The 12,766-nt window shown below is 45.0% G+C and overlaps 1 protein-coding gene across 1 annotated transcript in view; it reads left to right on the top strand.

Moving 5' to 3' along the window:
• Sfxn1 (sideroflexin 1) overlaps positions 1-12,766 on the top strand; it is a 41,931-nt gene that overhangs the window by 15,168 nt on the left and 13,997 nt on the right. Inside the window, exons 3-7 of the mRNA XM_075969612.1 lie at positions 7,546-7,716; positions 9,548-9,646; positions 10,655-10,730; positions 11,271-11,356; positions 12,211-12,338. Coding sequence (XP_075825727.1) covers positions 7,546-7,716; positions 9,548-9,646; positions 10,655-10,730; positions 11,271-11,356; positions 12,211-12,338 — 560 coding nt within the window. The remainder of the gene's footprint in view (positions 1-7,545; positions 7,717-9,547; positions 9,647-10,654; positions 10,731-11,270; positions 11,357-12,210; positions 12,339-12,766) is intronic.

Below are 12,766 nucleotides of genomic sequence, written 5' to 3'. Positions count from 1 at the left end.
GCTGCTTCCCAAACAATTGGCTTGAAGGTTTAATATTACTAATAAATGCTCAGCCAATAGCTCAGGTTTGTTATTAGCTAACTCTTACACTTAAATTAATCCATATTTCTATTTATGCTTTGCCACGTGGCGGTACCTTTATTACCATGTTCATCTTTTGCTCCCTCTGCATCCCTTTGTCAGCCCTTCTTCTTTCCAGCATTCTTAGTTTGGTCTTCCCGCCTGACTACTGGCCAATCAGTGTTTTATTAAACCAATTCAAGTGACAAATCTTTACAGTGTACAGGAGGATTATTCCACAGCAGCCTGCTCTTGCAGAGGACCCAGGTTCAGTTCTCCGCACCCACGTGGTAGCTCATAACTGCCTGTAACCCAGTCCCAGGATACTTGAAGCCTCCTTCTGACCTCCACAGCCCTAGGCATGCACATAGTACACTTACACGCATGCACTTATACACATAAAAATTTTTTTCAAAAAATAAATACTTTAGACTTTGTATACTTCAAAGAGTCTCAGTCACATAATAATTTTGTTAACTTTTTTATAACCCTTTTGATGTAAAATCCCTGTGATCTGGGGGACAGACAGACCATGGACAGTAATTTGCCAATTTCTGATCTAAGGAAAAGCCAATCAAATATGGGGAATTTGACTGTCAGGTGCTCTGCACCTAAACATGGCAGGAATAATGCGCTGGCTAGGCATTTAGGAAGGGACTAGTGCCCGTCTACAAAGAAAGACCATAAGCATGATTTCAGGAATTCAGGACAATCCCCTTTTCTTTGTGGATTTGGGACAAAAGACAGAGAGGGCAGGTTGACTTGAAGAGGTTGACATAATGAAGAGACTTAAAATGCCATAAAAAACTTCAAACCTTCGCTGGAGACAGTGTTTGGGAACTAGCAATAGACAAAACAGAGAATAAACCAGATGGGCTCCTCACAGACCTCAGTGAGAGGGCAGCAAACTCTAAGAGGCCCAGAAAAGGCATTTTTAGGCAGAGATGGTCTCTGGCGGACGTTCTAAAACTCCAGCTGATCTGAGCACACAGGTCAGGCTCTGAACTGCCCTTGTCATTCGCTAGCAGATGAGAGCAGAACGGATGAAAAGGTCACACATCCATTACTTCAGCAGTTACCTTTGTGTCATTCTGACCAAAACACCTGACTTAAAGGAGGCTCCAATCTGCTCGCTGTTTCCATGGTTATTGCAGAAAAGGAGGAAGGTCAGCACTCTGCTCTTTCCTCCTGTTTCCATCTGAGACCCAGCCCAAGGATGGTGGCACCCACAGTCAGGATGTACATGCATGCATGCACACACAGGCACATATAGATGCTTACACACAGTTAATCTTCTCTGGAAATGCTTTCAAAGGCACACCAAGAGGTGTATTTTTCTGATCTCCTGGTGAATTCCAAATCCAGTCACATCAGCAGTGATTATATAAGGGGACTATGGCCTAGAGGGTGAAGATATTTGCTCCAAGAAAACCCTGATCTATGCAACAGAGAAAGACTTTCTGTACTGAAGGAACCTAAAAGCTAAAGAGACATGCTCTTTACAGAGGAAAGATCTATGGGCATTTTGTTTGCATGTGTGTCTGGGAACCACTTGGGCGCCTGGTGCCTGGTACCTGGAGAGACCAAAAGAGGGAACTGAATTCCTGAGACTGGGGTTACAGATGTTTATGAACCACCATGTGGGTGCTGGGAATCGAACTAGGGTCCTCTGGAAGAACAGCCAGTGCTCTTAACCACTGAGCCATCTCTCAAGCCCTAAACAAATTTTTTTTTCCATTAAAAGTAACATTTTTCTCTTGGTGTGTATTCATAGTACTGGCCTTCAGAAAGACATTTTCATGTAAGTATAAAAGTTTGAGCATTTTCCCACAAAGCCTTGTTGTCTGCTGTTTCTCCCCCTCCCCCTCCTGTTAATCCCGTTTGTCCTCTAAATTGGCCTCCATGTACAGAATACGAAAGTTCTTAGGAAAGAGCAGACGCTAGGAAAGTCTGTCATCTGCACACTTGGGTGTCAGAGATGTGGCGTCAGCATGTGCGGGGGAGGGGAGGTCCAGCCACAGCTGCAGCCCAGGCGGTTTATACCGGATTGCCATCATTAGCAAAGGTAGAATCTCAGATCCACAGTCCTCGAAAACTCTTCTTGAGTAGACAAGAGGTAAAATTTAAAAATTAAAATATCAAAGAAGAAGGAATTTCTCTATTGAAATCAGACAAGGGACCATTGAGGGTGAGTGGCAGAGAAAAATCCCCTGTTGCTGTCAGCTCTAGTGAGCTTCAGCCAGACAGCATTCAACAGCCAGCTGAAGCTGCACAGAAAGAACCACTAGAAACACATAGGAATCTGACTTGGCTCTGTGACGCTAAAAGCCCGACAAGCAGGCCTTTGCCACACCAGGATTTTTAAATACCTTCTCTCACTCCCAAAAGAGGAACCAGATAGAACTACACAGTGAGAACAATGATCCTTTAATAGAAACTCGTAAGGAATCGAGCTCCCATGGAAAATGTATGTGTTTGGTTAAACAGTTAAGTCCAACACTGGGTGGACCGAGACTGTTGTTGATCCCAGCTCAGCATCCTCCTGCTGCTGGGAAGGGATGGGGAGGTGGGAACCCGAAGGTCTGTCTGCAGTGTGCGCTTTGTACCCTCACCTGTGCTGCTTTCAGCAAGGATGCAAAGGGCTTTTAACATCAAAAGCAGTTCGTTCCCAGGACTCAAAGGTAGCAGAAGACCTGCCTCTTCAGGGTCCTCCTGCTACTCTCTGCCTTTGCCTTGGCAACAGATTCTCTCGATGAACCTGGAGCTCACCCCCCTTCTACTGAGTGAGCAGTCAGCGTGCCCCAATGGTCTTGCTGTCTCGGCTCACCCCCACACTATCCCACACCCCATGCCAAGGATCCAGGCTGGGATCTGAACTCCCTTCTTCGTGCTTGTCCAGCAAGCGCTCTTAACTGCTGAGCCATCTCTCTAACCGAGTCCACTTTTCTCATTTTTTTGATGGCAAATGTAGTAAGTATGTTAAAGCAAAAATAACATGTCTCCCAGATCAGCAGTCAGCACCACACTAGTGAGTCTGTGTAGCAGGACATGCTATGGGAGGGAGATAGTGTTTGCTCAAACGAGATTTGAGAAAGGTCCAGTCTTGAGAATGTCATATTGTCATATACCACCCCGCCCCACCCCACTTTGCTTTCAGGTTCCAAAATATTTAGGATTTAGGGTTGTAGGACTCTTTAATCCATTTTCCTAAACTTGCGCATAGGCCTTTATTCTTCCTGTAACCTCTATTAATGCCTAAGGGAACACTGGCAGGAAAGTGTGCATCCCAAGGCATCAACAATAAGAGCAAGTCCAGGACACCTTAATCTTCACTGTTCAAAACCACTTTGAAACTAAGAGGTATAGGTATTAAAAAGATGAAGCCTTTGTATTTTGCAACTGACAATATCCTAATCGACTTGAAACCTGTAACAAATCAATGTGATGAGAGTGTCTGCCTTCAATCCACATAAAGCATCCGCACGCAGAGTGACAGTGGCTCATGTGCATCAGAACACTTAGAAATACAAAATATGGGCAGGGGAGATGGCTCAGAGCTTAAGAGTGCATACTGCCCTTGCGAAAGACCAGTTCGGTAGCCAGCACCCCACCTCGAGCAGCACAAACACCTGTTAGCTCCGGCTGTAGGAAACCCTACATCCATGGCCTCTGCAGGCATCTGCACCCTGATGCACATACCCAGAGCAGCTCACAAACACCTGTTAGCTCCGGCTGTAGGAACCCCGACACTCTGCAGATGAACAGGGACACAACAGAAGCCTAGAAACCAAGCCCAGTGCTTCTCACACCTCAGCTGATAGAAACCAGTCCATGGGGAGTAAAACTGAGCAAATTTCACATTTTCATACTGTACTGGCTGGTTTTCGGTCAGCTTGACACAAGCTAGAGTCATCAGAGGGGAAGGAGCCTCAGTTGAGGAAATGCCTCCATGAGATCCAGCTGTAAGGCATTTTCTCAATTAGTGATCAGTGGGGGAGGACCCAGACCTTGGTGGGTGGTGTCATTCCTGGGCGGGTGGTCCTGGGTTCTATAAGAAAACAAACTGAACAAGCCAAGAAAAGCAAGAAATAAGCAGCATCCCTCCATGGCCTCTGCATCAGCATCTGCCCCAAGTTCCTGCCCTGTTTGAGTTTCTATTCTGACTTCCTTCAGTGATGAACCGTAATGCTGAAGTGTAAGCCAAATAAACCCTTTCCTCCCCAGCTTGCTTTTTAGTCGTGGTGTCTCATTGCAGCAATCGAAACCTTTACGATAAATTCCTCTGCTTTTTAAGACAAACTCAGTCTTAAGAGCAAAAGGCAAAAGGCATAGCTTTTGCTATCACAACCTGCAGCTTGGCTCCTGGAACTCTGACTAGGGGCAGGGAGGGCAGGAAGAAAGGGCACACACACAATAGCTGAGATCAGGAGGTGACGTGGGCTGTGCTGGAGGGCGCCTGCCAGGCAACCCAGAACCTCAGGTGTTCATTCGGTACAGCACAGAGGGGGGCTGACTGTTCTAGGTAGGGGGTCTCCACTGTTGAGCACTCTGAGGCTCCAGACACCCTGCAAGAGGAAGCTGCAGTTGCCAGTCTTGGCACACACCGACTGCTCATACCCAGACCCATCCCTTGCCATCCCTCTTGAGCCTGGCCCGTGTGGCTTTGCCAATTTCTCACAAATAAAAGGCTGGTCTTTGTCATATACGTTCTCTCAGTGCTTCCTTCACATCCTACAAACTCAAGTGCAAAGGAGAAAGGCAAAGAACATTTAATATTTTACATGGCGGTTGATTTAGCACATTGACTCATTTATGTCTAGATAATCTTGGGTGTGGGGAAAATTCTTTATTATGGAGGCTTATCCCTACATTTCCAAGTGGATAAAGTGGAAGAATTAAAATCCCAACTAAAATTAAAATCCCAGTTAAAACTCACATTGTGGAATAATCTGTAGTATTTAAAGGATGGTGTAGCCCCCTTCCCAATTAGGAGGCTGGAAGTCTGAGCCAGGGCACAGTAAGGTCACACTTCCTTGGAAGGCTTCCTGGGTGTTGGAGGCTCTGGGAATTGTCAGCGTCCCTTGTCTTGTAGATACATCACTGTACTCTGCCTTCTCTGTTTGTACATAAACACTGTCCCTTGGATTTAGTGATCATTCGTCCAATAGGACTTCACTTTGGCTAATGGCATCTATAGAGGCACACACCCTGTTCTTCTATGTGAACATGCATTTGGGAATTACTATTCAAACCAACGTATGATGGTTTAGAAGAATGTTATATAAACACGGGAACAAATATTTATAGAGTATTGTTGAATAAAAGTCATGGTTAGGGAGCCTCTGGTTTGGGGTCAGATCTTAAACACCTTGGAAAATTGAAAAAGTATTCTCCCAAATATTGCCAGCGACCATGGTAGATAGGCCCAGGGTAACTTCATTGCTCCACGAAGTTTGTATATTTTCCAAATCTCTGACAAGGAGTATTGCTCGGGTGGGAAAATCTGACAAATTGTGCACCAAGGCCTGTATTTGCACCACAGAGACCTAAACCTAAGTTTGCCAACTGCAGGTTTAAAATGAAGGAACAGCCTTGAGTGCCCTAACTTCGGTCTGATTGGTTAAAAAATGGTTGTTGAGAGTTTGCCGAGTTCAGACTCCAGTTTTTATTTATTTATTTATTTATTTATTTATTTAAGAGTTCTGCCTCCTCCCCGCCACCGCCTCCCATTTCCCTGCCCCTCCCCCTATCAAGTCCCCCTCCCTCATCAGCTTGAAGAGCAATCAGGGTTCCCTCACCTGTGGGAAGTCCAAGGACCACCCACCTTCATGCAGGCCTAGTAAGGTGAGCATCCAAACTGCCTAGGCTCCCCCAAAGCCAGTATGTGCAGTAGGATCAAAAACCCATTGCCATTGTTCTTGAGTTCTCAGTAGTCCTCATTGTCCACTATGTTCAGCAAGTCCGGTTTTATCCCATGCTTTTTCAGACCCAGGCCAGCTGGCCTTAGTGGGTTCCCAATAGACCATCCCCATTGTCTCAGTGTGTGGGTGCACCCCTCGCGGTCCTGAGTAGGCCTTGCTCATGCTCTCTCTCCTTCTGCTCCTCATTTGGACCTTGAGATTTCAGACCGGTGCTCCAATGTGGGTCTCTATCTCCTTTCATCATCTGATGAAGGTTAATATTCAGGAGAATGCGTATATGTTTGTCTTTGGATTCACCTTCTTATTTAGCTTCTCTAGGATCGCGAATTATAGGCTCAATGTCCTTTATTTATGGCTAGAAACCAAATATGAGTGAGTACATCCCATGTTCCTCTTTTTGGGACTGGCTTACCTCACTCAGGATAGTGTTTTCTATTTCCATCCATTTGTATGCAAAATTCAAGAAGTCCTTGTTTTTTACTGCTGAGTAGTACTCTAATATGTATATATTCCATACTTTCTTCATCCATTCTTCCATTGAAGGGCATCTAGGTTGTTTCCAGGTTCTGGCTATTACAAACAATGCTGCTATGAACATAGTTGAGCATATACTTTTGTTGTATGATAGGGCATCTCTTGGGTATATTCCCAAGAGTGGTATTGCTGGATCCAGGGGTAGGTTGATTCCGAATTTCCTGAGAAACCGAAACACTGCTTTCCAGAGTGGTTGCACAAGTTTGCATTCCCACCAGCAATGGATGAGTGTACCCCTTTCTCCACAGCCTCTCCAGCAAAGGCTATGATTGGTGTTTTTTTATTTTAGCCATTCTGACAGGTGTAAGATGGTATTTTAAAGTTGTCTTGATTTGCATTTCCCTGATTGCTAAGGAAGTTGAGCATGACCTTAAGTGTCTTTTGGCCATTTGAACTTCTTCTGTTGAGAATTCTCTGTTCAGCTCAGTGCCCCATTTTATAATTGGATTGATTAGCCTTTTACAGTCTAATTTCTTGAGTTCTTTATATACTTTGGAGATCAGACCTTTGTCAGTTGCGGGGTTGGTGAAGATCTTCTCCCAGTAAGTGGGTTGTCTTTCTGTCTTAGTGACAGTGTCCTTTGCTTTAACAGAAGCTTCTCAGTCTCAGGAGGTCCCATTTATTCAACGAGGCCCTTAATGTCTGTGCTGCTGGGGTTATACGTAGGAAGTGCAGACTCCAGTTTTAATATGTCACTTAAGACAATGACTATTTCCAAGCTGAATACTCCTTAATATGCATATTGCTTTCTGTTATCTTCCAAATTACAGGTAATTGATGTGCATGGGTTTGAGTTCACTGTAGCCGTGTTCTTGTTCTTACTCTTTAGGCTGCCAGGAAGACCAGTGGTAGGAGTACACGCTGTATGCGTGAGGCTCTGGGTTCAACCCCAGTGCCCAAACACATAAACAGTTAAAAATCATACTTCCCACCAATGCTCTGACAGACCTGGAAGGTTTTGCAAACCATGAAGGTCATGATGAGATCTCTGAACGGAGCAGTGGCTAGGATTCTCGTTGTCATTTTCTAGACAAGGAATCGTTCCCGCCGGCCTCACGGAGAATGAATTGTGGAGGGCGAAGTACGTGTACGATTCAGCTTTCCATCCTGACACGGGCGAAAAGATGATCCTGATAGGAAGGATGTCGGCCCAGGTCCCAATGAACATGACCATCACGGGCTGCATGATGACGTTCTACAGGTGAGTCACAGGAGCACGGGAGGAATCATCGGAAGAATGTTTTAATATACATTTTGCTGAAGTAAGTGTCACCGTGATTATGCTAACAAGGATGATGGGTTCATGCTACAGTGTGTCAAAACATGTTGCGCCCCATAAATATTTCCAATAAAAGGAGTTAAGTAAATGGAGGGCTGGCAAGATGGCTCAGTGAGTAAAGGCACTTCGCGCCACGCCTGAACACGCAGTTCGCTTCTTGGGAAGTGCTTCGTGGGTAGAGAGCCCAGTTATTGCAGGGCATCCTCTGACCACCATGTGCACACACACGCATATGAAATAAATAAAAATTTAATTACAAATTAACCGGAACGTATAACAGCTGAACATAAGGTGGAGGTGGTTTGTAGTGGCTCGCCTGCAACCACAGCTCCTGGGAGGCCGAGAGGAGTGTGAGGCCAGCTTGGCTGTACAGCTGACACCTGTCTTTATCGAACAGGAACAGCGAAAACAGGCAGTAAAATGAGGTGTGTTGCTTTAACATTGAGAAAGATATCATTCATCTTTAGTTCACTCCGAGTAGATGTTGCCACTCTATTAAGCAGCATCTGGCGTGATTCGTGAAACTCAACACAAATAGCTGGGCATGGAGGGCTCATGCCTGGACTCCTAGCATGTGGGATGCTAAGGCACTTGGAGATCATGAGTTTGAGGTCATTTTGAGCAGCCATAATAATAATAATAATAATAATGAATAAACCATAAAAGTGTTTTTGCCTCTAATGTTGATAAAACAGGGCCATAGAGGTGGCTCAGCAGTTAAGAGCACTCACTGGCTGTGCTTGCAGAGGACCCCAATTCAGTTCCCAGCACCATGTGGCAGCTCACAACTGTCTGTAGTTCCAGTTCCAGGGCATCTGGCACCTTGTGGCAGGCACTGAACACACACAGTGCACATACATATATGCAGGTAATACACTCATACACATAAGATAAAAATAAATAAATAAAACTTTTTTAAGGATAGTAAATAATATATTTATTTAAAAAGAAGTTGACACTTTTCCTAAGTCTTAGACCCTAAAGAAAATAAAGATAGGAAAAAAGGAGTCTAGAAACAAATTCCTCTACTCCCTCTCTCCGTAGACTCAGATGCATTTGGGTGTTGGAATAGACCCAGCATAAGAAAGGCCAAACCTGCTTTGCTCTAAATTGTTTTGTTTTATTTGCCCAAGAGAAGCGAATTTCTCAGTCTACTCTGTACTAGGGTTTTTATAAGTTTATTTCTTCTTGATGAAAGCTGTCCTGGCTGGTTTTTGGTTTTTTTGTTTTATTTTCTTTTTTTTTCCCCCAACTTGACACAAGCTACAGTCATTGGGAAGGGAGACTTTCAATTGAGAAAAATCCCATCATCAAACTGGCCTGTAGGCAAGACTGACTGTCAGACATTTTGTTGATTAATGATTGATATGGGAGGGACCAGCTCACTGTGCCTGGCGTCCTGGACTGATGGTTCTGGGTTCTAAGAAAGCAGGCTGAGCAAGGCAGGAAGAGCTAGGCAGTAAGCAGCGCTCCCCCATGGCCTCTGCGTCAGTCGGGTTCCTGCCCTGACTTCCTCTGATGATCAACGGTGATGTGGAAGTGAAGCCAGGCTGATTTTAGTCATGATGTCTATGATAGCAATAGAAACCCAAAGCCTGTGAGCTTGGTGATAAGGAAACTGGGTGTCAAAGTAGACAATCTGTGTCTTCCTCCCTCCCTGGTCCCCTTCCTTGCTGGTGTTTGGTGTTTAACTGACTGTACTGAAGACAGCTCACTGCTGCTAGAGGGTTTGTAACAGTGTACTCTGTTTTAGGACCACACCGGCTGTGCTTTTCTGGCAGTGGATAAACCAGTCCTTCAATGCCGTTGTCAACTACACCAATAGAAGCGGAGACGCTCCTCTCACTGTAAAGTAAGGCTGTGGGGCCAACCCGCCCTCCCTTAGCCTGTGCTCCTTAAGTAGCCATGCATTTAGACACTAGTTTGCTCTGTGCAGTCTCTTCTCCTCCCTCTGTATCCAGATAACTTTCTGCTTTTGTCTTGCCTTTTCTGATGTCATCTGTGCTATTATTAGTGGGATGGTGCTGTCTCTTATATCCCAAGCTCCGGGGTCCTGCAGAATGTCTACCAAACAGCCCTCGGGCCTGACCTCTGTCCACTAACTCCTCTCAGGGCTGCATGAGTCAACGCAGGAGGGGCTTTGCAGTGGTGTAGCCTTTATAGATGCTTAACTTCAAAAGTGGGTCATTGCTGGAGTCCAAAGACAGCAATTTATGAATTTGTCTTCTGTTTTAGAGTGTGTGTGTGTGTGTGTGTGTGTGTGTGTGTGTGTTGCCAAGCCGAAATCAGTTAAAACTATAGATATAATTTCACAACACTTGAAACAAGTCACTTTCCGGTTTATATTTGAAAATTGCCTTTGACGCCTGTATTCTGCTATCATCAAATGGAGGAAAGGATGCTGATACCTGCCACCCAGGGGTGTTTCTCACAGTTAGAATCGCTCAGGCTCAACTGCCCTTTAGGGGTAAACTTGGGCTGTTTTTACACAGTGAAAACACCATCTAAGATGGTCCTGCCGCACTTGGCTTTCTACATTTAATATTAGGAGTGATAGTTTTGAATTGTACAAATGTGCCCCAGACACTTAGCCCAGACTGTTTCCTCTGCCCACGGCTTTTCACACACTCACAGCTCCCCTCCTTCCCCATCTGCATGGGTGCTTCGTCTGCACGTCTGTCTGCTTGGAGTTGGAGCCCGTTTTCAGGGATGTGTTGGCCTTCTCTCTGGACTCCCATGCTGATGGAGTGACCCCAGACGTTGCTCTGCAGACTCCCCACTGCTGATCGTACACTCCTGTCTCCTTGGTTTCTTCCCTGGTGTACATGCATCATTTACACAGTGTCTTTATTCTTTCCAGTGAGCTGGGGACGGCTTATGTTTCTGCAACAACCGGTGCTGTAGCGACGGCCCTGGGACTCAATGCCTTAACCAAGGTATTTTAGTTTTCTATCCGTGGAGGAGCATCTTAACTGTTCTCACCTGTCCCTCTGGGCGCCTCTGTTATTTCTCAGAAGAGTTGCAACCACTTGGCTTTCTTGTAGCCATCCTCAGCTGCCTATGTTAACTGTATCTTCTAGTGGATTTGGGGAAGGATGGTAACTAGTAGCAGCAACAAAGACTGGTATGTTCCTGGCTCTACGCATTAAGTTCTAACCCCTCTCTCTAAAAGATTCCTCCTGAGACTGTCAGAGGGGTGCCTTGAAGAGGTAGAAGCGCTGGCTCTGAAATCAAAGTTCTGGGACTTGGGGATGTGCTTCCAGCCACATGAACTAAGCCATCAAAGTGTCTTAGATAGTTTTGTCGTCTCAGTATGTCCTTCCAGAGATGCAGAAGCACCTCTCAGCAACACATTTGAGTCCCCTTGGCCTGGCCCTATGCAGCCGGGGCTGTGGTATTTTTAGGAAGATGTGAGAGTTTCCATTTAGCCGTTCAGGAAAAGGGAGATGATGTTTCTGGAACTGTCTTTTCTACAGCGTGTCTCACCACTGATAGGACGTTTTGTCCCCTTTGCTGCCGTCGCTGCTGCTAACTGCATTAATATCCCGCTAATGAGGCAAAGGTAAGAAGAGCGCATGCACTGGGCAGGGACTTGCACTTACTTGATCGGGGAGTTTCTTGTGTAGATGGAATCTGAGATTTGTTTCAGAATACTCTGGTGGTAAGGGCAAGCCCATTGGGTTCCTACTTGTTGAAGTGGGCTGAAGAAAACCTAGAGGCTTAGGATGCACAGCCTTTCTTCCTACTTCAAAGGTGTGTCTCTAGCCTGCAACCTCTGCCCAGAAAAAAAATCTGTAAGACTGAAACCAGAGGTGGAAAAAGCCAAAAGTTTCTTGGTTTTCCCTTGGATTTTTTTTTAAGGAGCATAAGGTAATTTTAATCTTTATCTATAAAAATATTGTTTTAGAACTGACAGAAATTAAAGGAGAAGAAAGAATAAGTATTTTGATGATAACAAAAGAACAAGGCAGTAGCAGGAATTGGGCTCCCAGCCTTAGGAATCCTGTGCAACTAATGAATATCCAACAGGGCTGTGTTACAATGACTGTCAATACGTGAGATACCTAATAACACTATGTACTGTATCTATTTCTGATTTAGAAGGTTGTTCAGATTTGTACATGAGCATAGAAATTAACCTCACCTTTGAGCTAACATATCCACCCCTCAAATCATATTATTGGAAAAGTACATCCTTCTGAAAAAAAAAAAAAGAGTACTGTTATTTTCCCTTTGTGTCTATCCCAGGAGGCTTGAACCTGTTCATGGTATTTAAAAATAGATATATCAGTGCCAAAATTGACACTTGAGTGGGAAACTGGATGAAGGAGGCACTTGATCTTTCTCAACAGAGTCCTCCTTCAGGATGCTGCCTGCAGCTTCTGTGAACCCCTCTGCGTGTGTTCTGCCCTTCAGGGAACTCAAAGTCGGTATTCCTGTCACGGATGAAAACGGCACCCGCTTGGGAGAATCGACCAATGCTGCAAAACAAGCCATCACGCAGGTGGTCATCTCCAGGATCCTCATGGCGGCCCCTGGCATGGGTGAGTGAGCCTGGAGGTCCTGCTGTGTAGTTCATGCCAAACCTTTACGTATCGGTAAACAGAAATGGTCAACAGCACTCCTCTTTGTGAAAACTACCTTCTGTTGGTGGAGTCTGCCACTGAACAAGTAAATAATACACAGTACAAGTGGGGCGTCCCTTACCCAAAGCTTGGGGCTTTCAGAAGTGCCCCAGGTTTAGGATTTGTTTGAATTTTAGAACATTTACAAATATATATAAAATGAGCTACCTCTTAGGAACCCAAAGTTAAATTTGAAGTTTATTAATGATTCATATACATCTTGTACACGTGACCTAAAAATAGTTTCATGCAGTATTGCTAATGGTTTCATACATGCAGCAGGTGGTGTGCATCCTGACTCATGCGTGTGAGTTGAAAGAAGTGACATCATTTAGTTCTCAGCAAGT

Source organism: Microtus pennsylvanicus, chromosome 4 (genome assembly GCF_037038515.1).
Source record: "Microtus pennsylvanicus isolate mMicPen1 chromosome 4, mMicPen1.hap1, whole genome shotgun sequence".
Taxonomy (NCBI): Eukaryota; Metazoa; Chordata; class Mammalia; order Rodentia; family Cricetidae; genus Microtus; species Microtus pennsylvanicus.
Note: the sequence above shows the minus strand (reverse complement) of the source record. Positions and strands in the feature narration are given on the sequence as shown.